We start from the raw sequence: 21,978 nt of genomic DNA, 5'->3' as shown, positions 1-21,978 counted from the left end.
AATGTGAGACGCTAACCACTCGGCCACGGGTGGTATTATTGGTATTCATCTCTCATATATCTTCAAAAAATCATAATATTGATCAATTGATATTAAAGCAAGAATGTTGTCTTTTATCTATGCATACGAGGTCTGTGAGGTTTCCACGGGTTAGGTATACTCGATTTTCAATTTTTTTTTTGTGTCGTTATGTTGGTACTCATGTCTCTCACTTATGTTGACTAGTTCGGCCATTTCGAATGTCCAGTTAATTTTTGAAAGTCGCTTCGTTTGCACTTCGCAATTTGGGTCGTCGCGGACAAAGTCCACCAGCTCATTAACAATGTTCATGCGATGCTGAATTTGGTCGAAATTGAGCAATTTTGGGACGAACTTTGCGGTGACCCGTCTCATGCCTAAATCATTGATAAAAAAATATAGAAGGTTGTGTCCAAAATACGAACGCATTGTTGACGTAGAACTACGTTGTTATTTTATATAAGTAGCTTGTTTATAACTTCGGTTATTATTCCGTCGCTTGTTCATAACTTCGGACGCTATTCCGGTGGCCTTTTTTACAATTTACATTGACTCGGCTACAGTCGATTGTATACACGTTGCACCAGCACCATTATTCCACACTTCATAATCACATCAATATATCTTTGGCACCGCATGGAAACAACAACAACGACAATACTTGCAAGTGTCAAATATCATGCTACATGTTATTTAGTATTGCCTCAGTGGAATCGCATCTTTAAGCATCGTTCGTACAACGTAAACCAAGCGCCAAACAAGCGTTCGCCATATCATGTATACAGAGCCATAAATTGGTGACTTGAAGCTACTAAGAATACAAACACTTCATACTTCATTTTGCAGTATTCTCAAAAGAAACGTTTCTGTTAATATTTTGTCGTCGGGAAAACTTGTATTGCTTTTTCATGCTCAAGATAAGCGCAGCTGTCATCCTTAGTGGAGAAAGTTTTGCTACTGACAAGCGAAACCCAATCACATACAAAATTGCAGAACAACACTTACTCTCTTGGTGACTAAAACGAAAAAAACTCTTTCTGATAATCTCAACGACCTTGAAAAGAGTAGCATTGCTTCATTATGATCAAGATTAGCGCAAATACAATCCTAGTTGAAGGCAATTTTGCGACTGACACGCGAACCCAAATAACTTATAACATTCCAATGCGACATTCAAGATGCTTGGTATTCTCCAAATTATTGTTCGGTGCACAACCTTAACGCGTGCTTCGCCATAGCGTCAGTTAAATACATTGATGCAATGTATTTAACGGAAAACGGAAAACAAACAATGTTAACTGTTTTGAATCACAGAGACTTTAAACTTTTTAGTTCATTCGTCTCTAGCCTTGAAAAATACCCTTGGAAAACTTTACTTTACTCGTCTCTAGAAAAGTTTGAATTGAGTTTATCCCACTTTTTGACTAGAAGCAAATTTGCTCCTGTTTATATCGAAACATTGAAAGAATTTCATTTGGCATCAAATGGAGTCATTAAACGGTTGGAGATTGCTATGGGGCTCTCCACATACCACGTGGACAGAAAAAGCATGATTTTAGACACCCCCCTCCCCCTCCGTGGACAAGCGTGGACATTCCTTATACCCCTGTTGTCCACGTGGACATTCCTCCGGTTTTGAGGAAAAAATCAAGAAATTCTATTTTTCGCTTAAATTTCATTTCAAGTTTGTTTCTATTTTCTATTCCATATTTTTATTGATTAAAATTATAACCTTACCAATGGTAACGATTTGTCTTAAAATCTTTAATTTTTTCAACATTGTCCGGGAGCTCATTAGTTTCTTCCGAATTCCATTTACGTTATCTCCATATCCATTTTAAAATATCGATTGTGAACTTATTCTCGAGTTTTTATTAAAGCTGGCTGGCTGTTTGAGTTTTTAACAAATCAGACAATGAAATCAGGCACTTTGTTTGAAAACAGAATTTTCTCGTCTAAACTTCAAAGACTTTCGCTTTTACAGGCTCGGTAGTGCCTGATATTTTTTTCCGTTCAATTTTTGTTTTATTGCTGAAAGATAGATAAACAAATAGTGATATAATAGATGGTAAAAATATTCTTTGTTTTACTTTTTCGGAGCTCGAAGAAACGTCCGAAATTCGTGTCTCTATTCCCCTTAATCTGATCGAGTCAAATCCTATCGGATTGGTTCCGTAATATGGATTAATATGTAGTCCATGCATTTGCAGCGTTGCAGCGTTTTTCGTGATGTTTCGTTTCTCATGAACGGTGATTTTCGACATCTGTAGCGAATCGTCTAATTCATGTGCATCAAGGATTAATCTTTACTTTTAATTAATCAGCAGTAGCAGCATGAACTTTCCAGACAACCCAAAAGAAGCGTATTACAAAAAATACCAGACATCAATGAAGAACAACATCATTGCAAGAAATAGATCTCCAGAGATACGGCCCGTACACTCATGGAAGAAGTTGATTCGATTTCAATGTTCAGAGATCCTTGAGAGATCTCGAAAAAAAAACCAAACAGTTTTGTCATCAAGAGCAAAAGCTGAATTGAACCCACACTTAAGTCGTGATTTTTAATACTACAAAAAATACACCATTCTTTGTGTTATTGGGTGTCTTTATCCTGATGGATTTAATGGCCCGCAATTACCGATTGTAATTAATTGATGGATCCTAGTTCATGTGCGTTACTTTCAGAATACACATTTCAGGTAAGAGGTTCAGTCATATGAAAAAATATGGATGTTTGACCGAGCAGCACTCTCAGGCAATTCAGTTTTTTTTATTGATGAATACTGAGCACTCAGGGCGGGCGTGAAGTTCAAAAAAATCGTGTAAATATAAAACAGATCTCATTCAATTTTGACTATTAACTCTTTGGGGTCGTTTGTATAACAATTTATCAGTTCCAATTTTTTATAAATCAATTTTAATATCTAGTGAACTTGTTCACGGATCAAAACGGAGCTTCTACGAATAAATAATAACGATACTCAGTATAAACAAAAGTTGATACCCATGCTGGAGGAAAGGCTTAATGCAACATTTCATGCATTGCGGTACTTTGTAGATGTGGAGAGCATTGTTCTGTGTGTTCAAACAGAAAGATTAAAGGTGAAAGACACCAAACTAATTATTTTTGTGATATATGCGAAAACCAGGGCTGCATTTAAGGGTCTGTTTCGAAAAATATCACACGAAGAAAAAATATTCTTTATATTCAAGAAACACATTGAAAAACTTGTTTAGTAAATACTTATCTGAAGTTTACAAAAACATTAATTAGGTTAATCTTTCATAATCTCTCAAGTTATGAATATAGTGCATAAAATCTCACAAAGTTATACATCACTGCTTTTCAAGTAAAAATAATTACGACCAGTACGATACCCATGTTCAAATTTAATACGACTGCAAAGGGTTAACTTGAATGTTTTACTTTAAAAAAGACTTAACGTGTCCACGTGGACATTACCAAAACCCCCTCCCCCCTCCCCATGGACAAGCGTGGACATTATCGTAACCCCTACGGATCAGTTTTCACCAAACATCAATCTGTGCCATTTAAACATTTATATTCCGCTCCCAACACAAGCAAATTTAATAATTATTATTTCTACAAATATAAATACTCATATATAAAAATGGCGATTCGTGAGGCTATAATAAACATTTTACGAAAATATTTTGCTTCATTTGTTTTTTTTTCTATGTCTGTAATAAATCGTATGAGTATGGCAAAAGTCATATTAGGTGCGTAGAAAATTCATGAATATATTCATATTAGATCGCAATTCAATTTCAACATACCCAGCAAACATTAAATCATATAATTTTGCACGTGCCAAGTCTTACAAGAAATCCAAATAAATCAGAATCGCATATAATATCAATCAAAGTATGTATCGTGTATATTTGAAATTGCATAAAATGTAAAAACTCGATTTTATATACCATTATCAAATTAAGTCACAATTCGGTATAAGAAACATCAATTTTATGATGTATATTGTCGTAAAATATATTTAATCCGCATCATATGCGTATATTACGCTGATGCAGTTTATGTGTCGTATAAGCGTATAATTTAAATCGATTCAGTATTGTAGTAAATCGTGTTGCATGCTGAAGAAAATCATGAAACAATAATCATATTAGATCCTAATAAAGAACATATTACATCATATTGAAATGTCATTGAAATGCTGATTCACTCGAAAGTTTTAACCGCTGTTGAATTAAATTTCAGATAGCCGCGCGAGATAGCTGGTGGATCATAATCCAGACGACCGGAGTTCGAACCCACATCAGAGCAGTTTTCACCAAACATCAATCTGTGTCATTTTAAACATTCATATTCCACTCCCAACATAAGTCAATTAATCAATTATTATTTCTACGAACATAAATACTCATATATAAAAATGGCGATTCGTGAGGTTATAATAAACATTTCACGAAAATATTTTGCGCCATTTGTTTTTTTTTCTATGTCTGTAATAAATCGTATATGAGTATGGCAAAAGTCGTATTTGGTGCTTTGACAATTCATGAATATATTCATATTAGATCGCAATTCAATTCCAACAAACTCGGTAAGCATTTGCCATGTATGTATATGGCCTCCACTTTTGCATGCATATACCAGTTAGGCGCATTATATGCCAACCAAAATTTAGGGCATATGATGTTATATATACACTTGTTATGCGATTTAATGTTTGCTGGGTGTATTGGAGCGATATTATTTCGAATAAATAAAATGATTTCTGTTCATAATGGGACTTTCAATGTTTGGTTACTAAACACAAGTATATCTAATACCAAATACCAAATTGAATAATTTTATTGTAATCATATGAGTTGAAAATTTCTGTGAAAAACTAATTTCCAATCTCAATTACAAATGATACCACTGCGAACCAATCTGGCCACCATGAAAAAAAATTGACGGAAAACCATCAGTTGCGCAGACGTCAGAGCTGCGCGCTGTCAAACACAACAAAACTACGTTCCTTTTGTTTGTTGTTGCGGTCAACAGGGAAAATACAGAGCTATTTTCGATTTATTGCCAGAAAAAAAAGAAAAACAAAAGTCCGCATTCGCAGGAGTGTGTGGTGTGTTGCTATCGCGGCTAAATGCTCTACGGCAGGACAGTCTACCCGGCGGCAGCGAATCTGCGATGAATCCAGTCAGTTTATACATCACAACGTCACGGCTAGTGTTCCAGAGCGGCTGTGGCGGCGGTCCTAGCGAAGCGGCAAACCCCACCGGAACCGATTCGCTCGGTGATGCATGTAGCACTAACAGCAATAGCAGTGCCTTTGCCGATCTCAACCGGCTGCTGCCGTACCTGCGGAAGAGTCTCAGCTGTGCGGTTTGCTGCCGGCTACTGCTCGAGCCCCACACTCCGGCCGAGCTGAACTGTCAGCATCATGTTTGCCGCGGGTGCGTCGGCGAGCGGAAGAAACTGAAACCGTCCTGCGGCTCGTGCAAGGATTACAACCGGTACGTGGAGAACACTCAGCTGCGCATGCTGCTTCAGTGTTACAAAAGCATTTGTGAGTACATCAAAACGAAACCGTTCTTTGCGGAAATTCGGCTCCAAGCGACGGGGAACTCGTCGGCGATGAATGGAATGTCGTTGGGTGGCGCCGCAGTGGGCCAGAATTTAGCGGGTGGTGCGATGAACGCCCACGCAATGCAACAGCACAACAGCAACAATTCCGTTCCGAGCAACTTGTGGGAGTTGATTGAGGAAGGAGCCCGATTTCAGGACAACTACCGGTGTAGCTCCGGACTGACGAAGTCAGCTTATTCCATCCTGCCTTGCATATACCCAACGCCAACGCCTGTCGCAGTGAGTGTTCCGTCGGTTTCGGTGAGTTTCTGATAGCTATCTCGTTTAACAGGAAATAAGGAAAAAAATGTTTTCTTTCAATTCAGCCAATCGCAACGGTGGGTCAGCAGCAAAGCCAGCAATTCCTGATGACATCCAACAGTGGTAACGTCCAGATGCAAACCAAAGTCCATCCGGTAGTGACCGTTCTCGAGAAATCTCCGTATGTAGTCAGCATAGACAAACCTCAACCGAATCAGATTCGACACCACCCGCAGCAGCAACAACAGCAGCTCCAGCATCAACAGCAACAGCAACAGCAGCAGCAGCAGCAGAAGGAAATTAAATTCCGCTCGGCACCCATCAAAACGGTTTCCAATGGGTCCACCATGTATTCTGTTTTGTACGCGGGAAATGGAAATAAGATTACTATCAAGCGGAAAACCGACCCGCCTCACGTGCAGCGGCGAGCCACGATCCACACCCTGGACAAGGACGGTCAAATTAAACTAGCGAAAACTATTGCCGAGAATTCTGCGTCGATATCCGGCTTTAAAATGCCCCAACCGACAACGACGGCAATAATAACGCCCACTGCGAATACTCCTGCGGCTCAGATGAGCGCACTTAGTAAGCAGAATGCGAAACAGCTGCTAAAACGGCGCGGTTGTCGTTGCGGTAACGCAACAGCCACACCGGGTAAGTTAACGTGTTGTGGACAACGGTGTCCCTGTTACGTTGATTCCAAGTCATGCATCGATTGCAAGTGCCGCGGCTGTCGGAATCCACACCGAGCCGATGGCATGAAGGTAAGTCTGGGGGCGGCTCGAATCGTTCGAATGAACACCATTGTTAACTGTGTTGCTTCTTTGCAGGTTCGTCCTCACATTCCAGAGCTTCAGAATCTAGAAATCAACCTCCACAATGCAACCGATTCCCTCACAACAGCCACAACGACCGTTCTGGCATCTCATGTGTCCTCGGTGGGTGGTAGTGGTGCCGGTGGATGTGGCCCCGGTGGAGGAGTGACTACCACCCTGGGATCTCTCCACCAGCCACCAGCAGTTGCCAGCATTAGCAGCCAACCGTCGAGTTCCGGTCTGACGATAAACAACACCTCAACGCTGGTTAGCACCAGTGGTGGTGGTGGTGGTGGTGCGATTGGGGGGAAGGGTTTCGGTCAGTTAAGTCTCCTGGGAACTAGCGGCAGCCACGGTACCAGTATAGGTGGTGGATCGACGCTGAAAATCACTCCAACGTCGCTTGCGAACGTGTTGAGCAGTACAAATCAAATCGTGACCACCACCGATGGGATGGAGCTGGGACCGAGCGCGGGACTGCTGGATGCCAGCGGATTCAGCTATCTGACGCCAGCGAGTCTGGAGACGGCGACTGGAGGGGTTAATGCCACTGTTGGTGGGACCACCACGCAGTACACCGTTCCGGGGAATAGCCTTACTAACGGCGGGACGATACATGGTAAGTGGTCGTAGTTTGCTTGACGTTTGTGCCGTAATTTGTACGGATTTAGGAGGTATTATTTATGCTGTAAAGTTGTAAAATATACAATCAATAGTTCAAGATATTGAAGAACAACTAAGAGATTAACACATTACTCTGTTTGGTTCGGGATCATAGTCGTATCTCGGGAAGCGAGATAGCTGACCGGTTTGCTAACGAAGGGCGGAGAAGTTCCACTACCAGTATGGGTAAATTTGATAAGGACCACATTAGAGAGCGGACTGTTCCATTCTCTCAGGGAAAGGCGAGTGAAAACGCGATAAGGATATTACAGTTGGTGCGTCAACCGTTAGGTGGCTTGAACACCGGAGCAATACGCAATATTATCGCCAATGAACCCTCTGCTCGGGTTCTCAACAGTTTCAGGTTCTCTTTCGGACATGCTACTATAGATATCGGTCATTCGCAAGCGGAGTTGATGTTGACTCATATGTTTCTGTCAGAAAAGTAGAATCTCCCAGCTTTGTGTGTTTGACCAAAATATGCAGGAACAAGGAAGGAGGCATCTTGACGAACGAACGCGATGTGATCGAAAGGTTGAAGCAACACTACGACGAACACTTGAAAAGCGCGCAGACAGGAGACCAAGACGGCGTTGAGCAGGACTACACCGGTGCAGTGAACAACGAAGACCCTCCTAAGGAGAGTTAAGATATGGAGGCCATTAATCAGCTAAAGAATCACAAAACAACCGGTAAGGATGGCCTCGCAGCGGAGCTCTTCTGCGGTTGATAATCAGGATCTGAAACACGGACCAGCTACTGACGGAGTGTAAAGAAGGGGTAATCTGTCCCATCTATTAAAAGGTGAAAAGCTGTTCAGTATCTGCCGTGCAATCACGACCACATTATGCCGAATGATGCCGATCGGCCTATACCAGGCGGCATAATCGGTTCGTTATGTAATGTGGACGCCACATCGGGTGCACGAAGCCGAAGCCTCATCGGATGTACGAAGCCGTCACGAACACACGAAGCACAATGTCGTCAACGCTAATTTACTTCGTTTTGTTTTGGTTCGACTTTCTCGAACCGGACCCACTTGTTTCGGGTTGGGTTCGGTTTGTTTCGAGTCGGTTTTCGGCACGTCGGCAAGCCCGGGCGGTACATCCACATTTACTCGGCTTTACCGGGCGGCCAAGGCCGCTCGGCGTAATGTGGACGCGTCTCAAGAAGCTATCAGGCCGGATGGCTTTAGCAAATGAAAAATATTACTCTAACTAATTATTTCTCTCAGTGTGACGACTGATCGATTAATCGATTATTTGGGGTGATTATTCGTATCGAATAACAAACTGCTGAAAAATATTCGATTAGTTGATGAACGATTAATTTCAAATACCGGGGATCACTAGCTGCAACCGCAGCTCACTTCGCGTTTATCTATACCAGGGATGGCCAAACGGTAGTCCGCGGTGTACCGGTCGCCCGCGTTGATATTCCTAGGCGCCCGCCAGCTTGTCTAGGATAGCGTCACCTCCAAACGCAATGGATTAGATAACCTTCTACTCTTGGCCGTGATCGTTGAATAAGGTGTTTATGCTAACTTCAATAAAATATATCAGATTAAGCAGTAGATATTCCATTCCGTTTTAATGTTTTAGTTCAGATTTTGAGTAATTTAATACTAACACATCCAGTTGTTCGACCATAACTTGTAATAAAGCAAAAAATTGTCACTAGGGCCAATTTAAATAATATTTTTTCCAGGCATATCATTTGTTAAATGACCAATTGAAAATGCTAGAAACATCCGGAAACAAACACAATTGATTTTCAAAACCTTTTAATTAATGTAAACCAAAATTTTGTAGAAAGCTTCGCCTCTGAAGACTGCGAATGTGGTTTTAATGAAGTATTGTTATTTAAATTTCAAAACTATACTAAGTAATGTGAATTAATTGTGTAGATTTCTTTCAAGAAATAAAGTCATGAATAGAACAACTCTCGCGTAACTTTTGAAAAGGTCCAATGTAACATTTTCGCCAACTCGAGAAAAACGGAGTTGAAGACCCGAACATTATTTCGCGAATTGTCTTAAAAGCTATCGATCTTTATCACTGTTTTCACCACTAGCTGTCCAGAATAACTCCGCAAAACCAATCGTAACTGTTGATCCGTGATTTGAGATTAAGGTTGAAGCCTCGGAGCGAAAAATGTTACATTGGACGTTTTGACTGCCCGCGATTGCACATTGGACATATTACGTTGCACTATAAGAATTTGAAACTAACTAATAAACAACAATCCAAATATCAGCATTTCGTTCTAAAGACTGATTATTATTGTTATCGCTCGTTGAATTGCACTGAAATCGATAACAACACCTGTAAGAAACGAATTCCAAAACGACCGAAGTACGACTGCGAGTTGTTTTGACTGCTTTGTTACTTCGGACGTTTCGGCCGTCGGAGGAAAGTGGCGTCCGAAGTAACAGCCGGGTGCTTAAAATCCGAATCTGTACATTGGATATTTTTTGTATCGGCGACAAAAAGATGAAGAAGATAGATACGTGAACGATTGTTTTTGTAATACATTCAATGATTAAAAACTAATAGCGTGCGTCCATTAACTCGATTTGTTTACATTTGTTACATAGGACCTTTTCAAAAGTTACGCGAGAACTAGTGAATAAGAAATTACAAATTTCTAAAATTAGATATTGGGCCCTATTACTAATTCAAGTTGAACAGAATTTTGTTCGTTAGATCTATTTTGCTGTTATAGATACGGTCGGCATAATTTTTGGAAGTGTTTGGTTTGCTTGTTGCATTCCTGATGTTTTTCTTTGGGAAACGTTTCCGCCAACTTTCGAGAAAGAACTCGATTCGGTGAGATTCGAATTACAATTACAAAATACGAAAATTTGTTCGGTGTGATAGTTGTAGGGATCGAATCGACCGTTCGATTCAATTTAGGGTAACACGGGGTGAGTTGGACATACGGAGTGATTTGGACCACCCCTAAGTACGGCTCAACTTGGATTTTTTTATAGTTTTTGCTCCTTCTTTTGTTGAATCGTACGTACCTAATGTAAAATAAACTTTAGTAAAATTTAACAGGTGGAGGAAAACGGTAGTATGAACACATCAAGCACTTTGATTGTCAGAACATGTGAAAACTCATTCGATCGTGGTTTTAAGGTTTTTTTCCGCTGATTAAACAAACTTTTCGTGTATTGTGCAGTAAAGTTCTGTTCGTCTACAGAAGAGGAACAATTTGATGCAGCGAAACAGTAAGTTTGATAACAATAAATGAAATTTGCATGTTGTGTGGGGTGACATGAACCCGTTTTTGTGGGGTGAATTGGTCCTACAGGTTTAAAGCTTTTCTTTGGTCTAATTGATTCCAGATGTCGCTGAATTACAAAAAAAAGGATGGGCAGACAACGGTAAAGAAGTAGGAGCTTGAAAGAGCAACGCAGGTCATCAAGGACGAATTTTCTTTGACCAAGCATCGAAAATATTTGAAAATGTTCGAACAACAGTAAAAAGATTCATGCAGAATTCGAAATGATCTCAATGCAATTTCTCTGGTCAGGAATCTAGCCAAGACACTTGGTATCGATCCCAGAATATTGTTACTGATTCGAATATTATCTTGTATTACTTTACCTAAACATAAGTATGTTTTTTTCGATGAAATACACACTGGACCAAATCACCCTGCATCAAATTTTTATGTCCAATAATCATCTCTCTTATTTTATTATATATTTGGTAGTTTGAAGCTTGATATGATATGATATTAACGTTAATGATTGAGAGAAAACAAGTGTAGCTAAGTGTGCAATGTAATTTTTTTTTTATTTAGACCGTATTGGTTTGGGAATATTAGGCGATTTGCTTAGGGGGTCCAAGTTCCCTCCATTTCCTCTACATAATAGGGACAAATACAGTAGAACCCCGATTATCCGCGAAATAGTCGGGCTAGATCACCGCGTATAACGAAAATCGCGGATAACGCAATAAAGGGCTAAAAATGAGGTGCAAGCAGGGAAAAAAAAGATATTCTTAGCATGAAAACTATGTTCTATCAATACAGAAAATATTGAAATATCCATCTGTGAGGTCGTGTACATCAGTGACCAGATAATGTGAAAGCCATGACCAAAACAAAAGAGCAGGATTCTACCACTCACTGACAAATTTCGGGAAGGTTTATAAATATATTAGGGAACTCGTAGTCGGGGATAATCCGCTCGCGGAAAATCGAGGTTCTACTGTATTTCTGATAGATAGTTTCATCAAGGACCTGTCACATTTTTTTTTAATAGAACACAGTTTTTTTGTGATTGAGAGTTCAAATTTATTCTCAGTTCGTTTGACAACACTGCAAGGTTGCAAACACGCTTCATCTCGGTCGCTATTTACGAAGTTAATTGCACCGCGTTTTTTTCAATACTTACGAAAAATATTTGGTTCGAGTTGGATAGTTCAACTCCCGACAGCAAATTTAGGCATAAAAATGCCTCCGGGATATCCAATATCCAAATCAGATATGATTACGATAAATCTCTAAATAACCTAACCTCCGTTGCTGCTATGAATCCGGAGAGTTTCAAACGTCAAAAAAGGAGTCACTCAGAACTCATGACATCACCATCTACAATTGTCGCCGATGATTCCAAGTCCAACAATACAAACCTGAATACAATGCTCAATCAAAACAATCATTTCAGCTTGTTAGAAGATAATGCTTCAGAAGTCAACACAGAAAGGGAAGCAAATAAATCCACTGGAGCCAATGAGCTTAAAAAAATTAGAAGCCCTCCTATTACTATTGCTGACTTAAGCACACGAGATATCCGTGAGTTTTTCTCGTCGCAACATATTCCGCAGGACAAATACCACATGAAGACGGTTAAGAATGGTGTCCAATTGATCATCGGTGATAAGCAAATTTTTCAACAAACAGTCAGCACACTAAAACAAGCCCAAGTTCAATATTACACCTATGTGCCTTCCGAGGAAGTACCAGTGAAGATAGTGCTGTCTGGTTTATCTCTATTCGATCTCGCTGAGTTAAAGAAAGAGCTTATTGATTGTGATATTCATCCCATCGACGTTAAAATACTGTCGGTGAAGAACAACAATGTGGAGGATAATGCTTTGTATCTTCTACATTTCCGTAAGGGGACAGTGAAACTCCAAGAGTTGAGCAAAATCAAAACACTTTTCAACGTCGTCGTTAAGTGGAGATACTTCGTCAAGAAAACTTCAGATGTCGTTCAATGCCATCGTTGCCAGCGTTATGGACACGAAAAAGCCGTTGTAACATGATTCCTCTGTGCGTTAAATGTGGAGAAAAACACGAAACCACCAACTGTAAACTGCCTGCGAAAGCCGCTCTGCAGGAGAAAGACCGTGCAAACCGAGCTCACGTGAAATGTGCCAACTGTAGCGGAAACCATACGGCTAATTTTCGTGGTTGTCCTACCGGATTAGAATATCTGAAGCAGATTGAGGAACGTGCGTCAAAGAATAAGGGACATAATTTGAGCAAAACACCACATCGCAACGAAAGCAATAGAAGTAGTTGTCATGAGGTCCGATTAGGAAGCTTGGTACAAAGTGATACAAACTTCCAAAAGCACAAACCTCTCTATTCAGATGTCATTCGCAAGCAAAATCAACAGCTACATGGAGAAATAACTTCAGACCTATTCTCAATCTCAGAGTTCCTCTGTTTGGCACGTGACATGTTTCAGAGACTGCAAGGGTGCAGAAATAAACAGCAACAATTTCTAGCTCTATCGGAGCTTATGATCAAATATATTTATAATGACTGACCAGCTCAAACTTAGAATGCTTAATTGGAACGGTAGATCCATTCTTCGTAAGCAACTAGAATATTTCGAATTTTTAAACCGTCATAACATCGATGTTACGAGTGTTACAGAAACCTGGCTGAGACCATCAAACTCTTTCTTTCACTCGAACTACCATAGCCTTCGCTCAGATAGATTGCGAGAGGACACTGACAGGGGTGGTGGAGTCATGCTTAATATTAGAAAAGGACTGATTTTCAAACAAATCGACATCAACACAAAGGCCATCGAAACATGCGGAATTCTTTTGAACGATAATGGCACTGCAATAAAGATCGTTGTTGCTTACTTCCCGGGAGATGATATCCCTACGTTCATAATAGGGGACTTGAACGCTCGCAGTCGTCAATGGAATTGCCACCGAAGTAACAAAGCTGGAACTCAACTCACTCAAGTGATGTCTGCAAGAAATTATTACATCCACGTACCAGATACACCAACATATCATCCAACAGGAAGAGGTAGATCATCTACACTAGACCTGACCTTATCTAACAATCTTGTGGACATGACAAATCCAGTGGTTCATAATGAACTGTCTTCGGACCATATGCCTGTTATATTTACGATTGATTCAAGGATTCCGTTTATACCAGTTGTGAAAACGACATACTGCTATTCCCGTGCCAACTGGCCAAGATACCAAAGAATTATTAACAACAGTTTCGATCTTAATGCCCCAATAATCACGGAACTCAATGATCCGGCATCAATAGATGCTGCCATAGAAAATTTTTCTTCCACTATTCTGAGTGCAGAAACCATAACCGTACCGAAAGTTCCAATTCGGTCCCACGATGTTCCAGAAATCACGCCATATACGAAAGCATTAATCAGAACAAAAGATCCTTTTTTCGAGGCCATCGTAGAATCTCTCAACAATCGGATCCGTGAAGAGTGTGCAAAGACGCGTTTCCAGAAATTCAGTGATACACTGAATACATTAGAACTTAGAGATGATAAGCTATGGAAAATAACACGTGCTCTTCGTAAAAATTGCAAGTATAGTCCCCCACTGAATAACGATGGACTCCTGATAGCGTCTCCTTATTCCAAAGCAGAGGTTTTAGCTGAGAATTTCTTGAAAGCGCATAACAACACTCTAGAAACCGATCTTCAAACTTCTAATGCGGTTGCGGACTCGATCCGTCATATTAGCGAACTATCAAACCCTTTTGACACCTCATATCTGGTGAGACCAAAAGAAATAAGACAGATTGTGAGACTCTTGAAAAACAAAAAATCCCCCGGTTATGACAAAATCCGCAATCAATTGATGAAACGCCTGCCACGTAAGGCTCTGATTTTCCTAGCAAAAATATTCACAGCATGCTTACGTATTTGCTATTTCCCGGATGCCTGGAAACATGCTGTTATTATTGCGATCCCAAAACCTGGAAAAGATGTAACAAATCCAGCGAACTTCAGACCCATCAGCTTGCTCTGAACCCTAAGCAAGCTTTTAGAACGTATAATTCTAACACGAGTAGAGCGACATTGTGAGGCGGCTCAAGTGATTCCTGATCAACAATTTGGATTCAAGCGGAGACACTCTACGAACCATCAACTGTTTCGGCTAATAAAAGACGTTAGATCTGGTTTTGGTTCCAAGAAATCCTCGGGAATGCTGCTTTTAGATGTTGAAAAGGCGTATGATTCCGTTTGGCAGGAGGCCATACTTCATAAAATGGTTGTCTCAGGATTTCCAATTCAACTCATCAAAATTATCAAATCGTTCGTCAAAAATCGCAGTTTCCAAGTAATGGTCGATGGGATACTTTCTGAAATGAGAAGCATATCATATGGAGTACCACAAGGCTCAGTTTTAAGCCCAACACTTTATAATATTTTTACAGCTGACATAGTTATGATTGATGGTGTCCAGTACTACATATTTGCAGACGATACCGCATTCTTGTCCACCGATTCAGATCCGGATATAATTATAAACAATCTACAAGCCGCTCAAAATACCGTGGACGAGTTCCAAAAAAAATGGAAAGTGAAAATCAATCCTACCAAAACCCAGGCAATCTTTTTCACAAATCGACGAAACTCGAGATTCCTCCCGAATCGTGGTGTTGTTACTTGCGGGCACGAAGTAGAATGGTCCAAAGACGTAACATATTTAGGACTATACCTGGATGAAAAACTAAAATTTGGAGTTCACATCCAGAAATCACTGCAAAAATGCGATAGACTTGTCAAAAGTTTATATCCACTGATCTGTCGTCATTCCCGCTTGATCATTGTCAATAAACTTCTGTTGTACAAAGCTATAATTCGTCCAATCATCACCTATGGTTTCCCAGCATGGTGCAACTGTGCAAGAACTCATCGCAAGAAACTACAAATCAAACAAAATCGTTTACTGAAAATGATGTTAAACTTAGACCCCTTCCATCCGACCGAGGATCTTCATAGACTAGCAGGAATCAGTCAACTCGATGACTGGATACGCAGTCTGTTGCCTAAATTCTGGACAAGCTGCAACTCATCTCCGAACCCCTTACTGCATAACATCTCTCCATCTCTGATGTGATTTTTTTTTCTTTTGACGTAGGACTACGTCTAACCGGAAGATATAGGGGGTGAAATGGAAATCTAGGCACTGAACAAGTAGGAAAAAAATGCAAGATTTGGAACGCTTATAACTCGAGCATTTCTCAATAGATCGCAAAGGTTTTTGCATCAATTGATAGGAAATATATCTACGCATCTATCATAATGAATAATATTTCATTTTTCTTGAGATAAATAATTGAATAATTGTGAAATATCAAGCATTGTCAAAATGCATTATGTGCCCATTTTTGATTGGTCCATTTTGTGCTCCTCAAATCGTACCGACCGAAACGGGCAACCAAAGCAGCAGCGAAATAGAATGAAGCACGATTGGAAAGGAAAAAGAATAAAATGAACGAAACATTGGTCGCAGTCTCACACATGCGTAATTCTCGAGCCAACCAATCAGCTTAAAAGCCATGTCTGGACATGGTAAAGGAGGAAAAGTGAAGGGAAAGGCAAAATCCCGCTCGAACCGTGTTGATCTGGAGTTCCCCGCAAGGGTAGCTAGGCCGAGCGCGTTAGTACCAGTGCACCAGTCCACCTAGCCGGCGTTATATAGTTTCGGCCACCGAAGTGATCGAGTTAGCTGGCAAAGCTGCTCGCGACGATAAGAAAACCCGCATTCGGAACAGAACACATTCGGTTCGGTGGACATCAAGACAACAGGCAGTTGCAGCGAGTGGCGAGTGGCAAACGCAATCGCAAAACGGCATTAGGTAGCAGAAGAAAAAAGTTTGTTCTTTATACAAACTGCTTTGGTGGCAAATCCAGAACAAGGCGGCATCGAGGGCGTTTGAAATGGTTTTTTTTCAAAACCACGAGTACTAAGTTTTCTAAATTGGAACCATTCCATAAAACAAGGCGCATTTCAGGGCCATTAAACCTTCCTAAAAAGAGTTTAGGAAATACAGTTCAATGCTTTCTAAAACATTATCCAAAATAATAATAAAACACAAATTGATTTTTTCATAATTTGTTTGCCAGGATTTGATGAGTATGTGAATTTGGCAGTTGTTCTGAGCTTATTGATAGTTGGGGACTTTCCTGATTATTCAATTTTCACCAATTCTTAATTTTTTTCCAGATTGAAAGTAAAGTAATTTACAATTAGTTCGACATTTAGCTAATTGGACGGACATGTAATGCGACTTATTTAGTTGAACATTTTTGTAAACATAGAGATCCAATTTATTACCCCACATTGAAAGTCGACACTGTACCACTGTCATCGCAAATGTTCAATTACAGGTTAAAATCGCCTCCAATGCGACACTGAGTGGCGCTTCGGCACGTCGCATTGAATGTAATTTACTGTACAACATGTCACAAAGCTGGATGGGAAGAAATTTTCCAACTGTGAAAGCTGTGGCGAGTGGCAAACGCAATAGCTAAACAGGAAGGTTTAACCGAACAAGATAGGAATATCGAGTGATAACAAAAACACAACACCAAAGGTTCTTTTCAGAACCATCAACATATTCATAAAGAGTAAACAGTAAACTAATCCATTTTTCAGGTAGATAGGTAGGTATTCACGTAGGAGAAGAAAATAAAACAATATATTTAAAATATATATTTAACAAAAGCTGTCCCCTTTGGTGACCGGAATAAATCGCCACAGTAAACAACTGCAACAGAAACAACCGCTTAGAAAAAGTGTAGTAGGCTAGAAATATTTGGCGCGGGAAAAACATCATGTGCCTCACATTTCTATTATAAATTTATTCTCTTGTTCTCGTTTTTCGAAATTTATTCTGAGGACAATGTAATGGGGACGAAGTCCCCATTTGGCGAGGATAAGGAATCGAGGCGGCCCATGCCGCCAAGATGACGCAATCCGAGTCCACCGCCGACCCGCCGTCGGAAGCGGCGGTGTCTCGCACGCAAACCTGGGATCCACTGATTGCCCGGTTAGTTTGAAACATAGGATACGATCCTTTAGCAATGTCCGACCGAGCTCTAGCGAGCGTCGGACGGTATACGTCTGCCCGGGGCGTTACGTTTGCCTGGGGCGATACGTTTGCCCGGTTAATTCTTGTTTTGAAATACAATACCGCGCCACAATATTTATAGCCTACTACACATTTTATAAGCGGTGGTTTCTGTTGCAGTCGTTTTCTGTGGCGATTTATTCCGGGAACCGTCCCCTTTGTATAGTCCTACGTCACTCCGGTTATGTCCCCGACATTACCCACCCGTCTTTTTTCCTCTAACTATCCATTTTACTTTTTATAACTTGTAAAGGTTTTTTATGTAACTTAGTTTTCCTTTAATGTTAATTTTGCACACTAGTACTTAAGATAACCATCATATTGAGGAAGATTCATATACTGTTGAAAGGAATTCCAAATCTCAGTTAAAGAAAAACAAATTTTGAATATGTTTAATGTAATGAATAAAATAAAATAAATAAATAAATAAATTATAGTCAATATTTAAAAAAAAAAAAAATTATTCTGGTTGTAATCCAACTCTTACATTTTAAGAATTGACTGATTTGGGTCATTTCGGATAGAATCACGTATTGCGGTTGCAATACTTTCATTGCTTCATGCGAAGTGGCTTTTCGTTTGCATGGAAACATCCAACATACTCAAATTTGGTCACTAAACTATGCACAGTAGGGTGCCAATGAAAATGGTCATCTCGAATTTCAAAAAGTTACCCTTAAAAAATGTTCACCATCTCGAAAAAAAAAAGTCATAGGAGGGTTGTGTTCGAGACACGACCGCATGGTTGACGTAGGATTCCGTTAGGCTATCTGTTGATTTTGGATATGCTTGAAGAACTCTGAAGAAAACTCCTCCCATCTTTCTAAGAAGGGAGCGGGGGGGTCTGCCATGGAAATGAAACACAAATTTCTGCATAACTCGAGAACTAATCAAGAAAAAGTAGCCAAATTTGGCATGAGAAGGTTTTAGGGGGCACGAAACGTTTCTATGACGAAAACATTCCTCCCCCCTCTCTTAGGGGGGCTGCCATACTAATGAAATACAAAGTTCTGCATAACTCGAGAACTAATCGAGCACAATTTGGGATGTGAGGGTTTTTTGGTATAAGAAATGTTTCTATGATGGTATGACACCTCTCCCTCCTCTGGAATGGAGAGATGAGACCCCCATAAAAATGTTACACATATTTCAACCAAAAACATTCCAATCAAACATGACAATTGAAAATTTTTCGAAAAGTTTGAAGGAAAAAGGGAAAACTCGGAAAATTAAATTCCCTTATGTTCTACAATTACATAGTGACAAGCGTTGTTAGTCCATTTGATGTTTGTTCTAACGAAATATCTTTATCATCTTCTATCTATACCAATAAAAATGGATTGCCGAATATGTTGATAAGAGCAAACCTCGAGGAAGGAATTGTCCGATTTAGGGCTGTCTTTATATCATATTTATATATATATATATATTTCATATTTTCTGTATCAAACATTTATTCCATGTAACGGAGAAACATGTTATTTGCAAGTGGTTGAAAAATCTTGAACAAGAATTGTGTCAGAAAATAATCTGGTTTTATAATGATGAGTTTGTGTACAAGTACTAGGAATTTTATAGCTGATTTGACAAAGGAGTGCTGAATTAGAGTATTCAAAAAAGTGGACAAACCATGATCATATTTTCAACTGGACAAACCAAAATCATTTACCTTACCAAAAATGGTAAATTTTCGCGAATTTATGACTGCAATGATTGAAAAAAGTGAGTAAGTGTCTAGCAACAAATTTGAGGATCTGAAAGGTACACGAAAAAAAACGCAAAAATAGTCAATGATTCTGGAATGTAATAACATTACATTGATAATATTACTTCTGCGTGATATATAACAATGGTGATATATTTACAGGTAGTTTAGGCATTATACTCATTAAAACACAGATAGATCGAGTAATAATTATGTATGTTTCAATTTATCAATTTCATGCACCTCAAGTTGAAAAAAAAATATCGTTTCGGATATTCCACTTTGGGTTGTTAGAAAAATTCCCCCTCAAAAATATTAATCTAATATCGTTTATTTTCTCTTTTGCCATTTTCAGTGGTCGGCGTGTACACGACGCATCTGGGCGACGTCAGCTGCAGTCCCACCCTGTCGAACATGATCCGCACGGACAGCGCGCTGAACAGTCTCCTCACCCAGAAACCGCCGGACGCTCTGCTCACGCAAACCCACTCCCTCAACACTCTGAGTCTCACAGCACCGACCACCCTGCTGGGTCATTCCCTGTTCAATCCGACCACGACGCTTGCCGCCGGCGGTGGGCTTTGCACAAGCAATAGTGGCGGTGGCGGCGGCGGCAGTATCGCGATTACATCCGCGACGGCCGGTCTCGAGCTGACCGGGATTGGCGTTGGCGACGGAACCACCAGTATCGACATCAGCGACCAGTTGGATCTCGGCGGAACGAACCTCATCACCATCGACGGCGCGCTGGATGACCGGTTGCATGCCGACGATGTCTAGCTGCTGGATGGAGGGAAACGCGAGGGAAATGGTTTCTTTGCAGTCTTGGTAATCGTATGTGTTTCCGTATGTTTTGTTCTTCCTGGTTTGTGGAAAGACGAAGGAAGGGTCGCTCCGTTTATTCGCAAGTGTTTTGGATCCTATGGGAGCCGCGGCCGGTTTAGGTTTAGTACCGACAGGAAATTTCTGTTCTAATTGTTTTGATTCGTTTGTCCGATCGTTCTCATTTGTCGATGTAAACATTATGCATAACTAGATTGTATTGGCTATCATTATTACTTATATATGTGTATATTAGAGGAACAATAAGTAGGAGAGCTCGAGATCGTCGTGCAGTAGAATGTGCTGTTCAATTATGTCCCCATCCGTTCGTTGTATCGAAATCCTGTAGAGTATACCGCAAATTTGTTTTCCCATACAGAACAATATTAAGCTTTAGTCCAGCGTAAGGCATTCTATTTTCGTTTTTTGTCCCCTTAGCGGTAGTATAGAATGCCGAAACATGGCTGAAGTGAAAAGCCGGAAAAAATCATGTACATAAGAACGATTAAATCCTTAATCAAGGGTATATATGAATCATTTAGACAAAAAAAAATATCTTGGAAGATTATTATTGTGTTATAGAGAAATTCCATTTGAAGAATTTGAATATCTTGGAAAGATCAAACTGATGCACTTTGAACGAATTCATTGGATGACATGCTCAAAAAATCTATGGTAGGAAACTTAACGAACCAGAAGACTCACAGCCAGTTCAGTACGCTTCGATGTGGACGACCATATAGTTACAAAAAAGAACCTTTGCAAAGGTATCATCCGGGTGATCAGGAACGCATGTTGTTCGTTTTTATGCGAAATGCATCGAAACCGTGCTATTTCAAAAAAGGCGTCATAATTTTAAAGTAACGATTTTTCTTTTAATTTAATTTAAATTCTGTTTTTTACAGGACTGCAGTGTGGACTGTTTTTGAAGACTGCCATGAAACAAGTAATAAATGACCAAAGCCTCACCGATTCTCGTGTTGATTCTTATCGGTTGGGTAGTCGTGTTGAACCAATCCGCCAACATTATAAGAGGATAACGGGGAAGACATCGTTCATGCAAAGAGAAACTAGCAATTGTGGAAACCTCTAAATGAAATATTGCCTATGTACAACAACTTAACGAATGCTCTTGAGAAAGCAATAATGTGTCACAGACATAACGTTTCCATTAAAAAAAATGGACAAAACCCCCCTACCCATGCAGCATTAATCATAGTAACCCATGAGTCAGCACAAAAAAAAAGACAGCTCTGTCAGTCGAACATCGAAAAGGACATCGTGCGGCACTTTGTGGACACCGGATACCCCCGTTCCGACATGTACAACATCTTGGCACTATTGGGCAACAATCAGAGCATCGAAAGAAAGCCCGGTTCCGGACGGCCGACGACCCTGAGCGCCAAGAAGCTCCAAAGGATGCTGAAGAGGAAGATCGAGGGAAAAATGGCTACATCGCTGTGTGCGCTTGGACGGGAGGTCGGTGCAACCGGTCAAACAGTGAAACAGTACCTGGCAAATATGGACATACATGTCAGGAAGCGGAAGATCCGTCCACTCGTCTCGGAGCTGCAGGCAATGACGCAGCGGCAGCGGCTGAATAAGATGGTCAAGTCGATTTTCCCGGCAAATCGCGACGTGACGGTGGTGATGGATGACGAGACCTATCTCAACCTGGATGGCAACGACTGGCA

The 21,978-nt window shown here is 40.3% G+C and overlaps 1 protein-coding gene across 1 annotated transcript; it reads left to right on the top strand.

The window, feature by feature from the left end:
- The first annotated feature begins 4,978 nt into the window (after window positions 1–4,978).
- On the top strand, window positions 4,979–20,840 carry LOC129762575 (uncharacterized). Its single transcript, XM_055760999.1, has 4 exons — window positions 4,979–5,890; window positions 5,956–6,657; window positions 6,724–7,327; window positions 19,818–20,840. Exons 1-4 carry the CDS (start codon window positions 5,192–5,194, stop codon window positions 20,240–20,242), a joined length of 2,430 nt encoding a protein of 809 aa, XP_055616974.1. The 5' UTR covers window positions 4,979–5,191; the 3' UTR covers window positions 20,243–20,840.
- The last annotated feature ends 1,138 nt before the right edge of the window (window positions 20,841–21,978 follow it).

Source organism: Toxorhynchites rutilus, chromosome 1, assembly GCF_029784135.1.
Source record: "Toxorhynchites rutilus septentrionalis strain SRP chromosome 1, ASM2978413v1, whole genome shotgun sequence".
Lineage (NCBI taxonomy): Eukaryota > Metazoa > Arthropoda > Insecta > Diptera > Culicidae > Toxorhynchites > Toxorhynchites rutilus.
The sequence above is the reverse complement of the archived record's forward strand: the minus strand, read 5'-3'. Positions and strand labels throughout refer to the sequence as shown.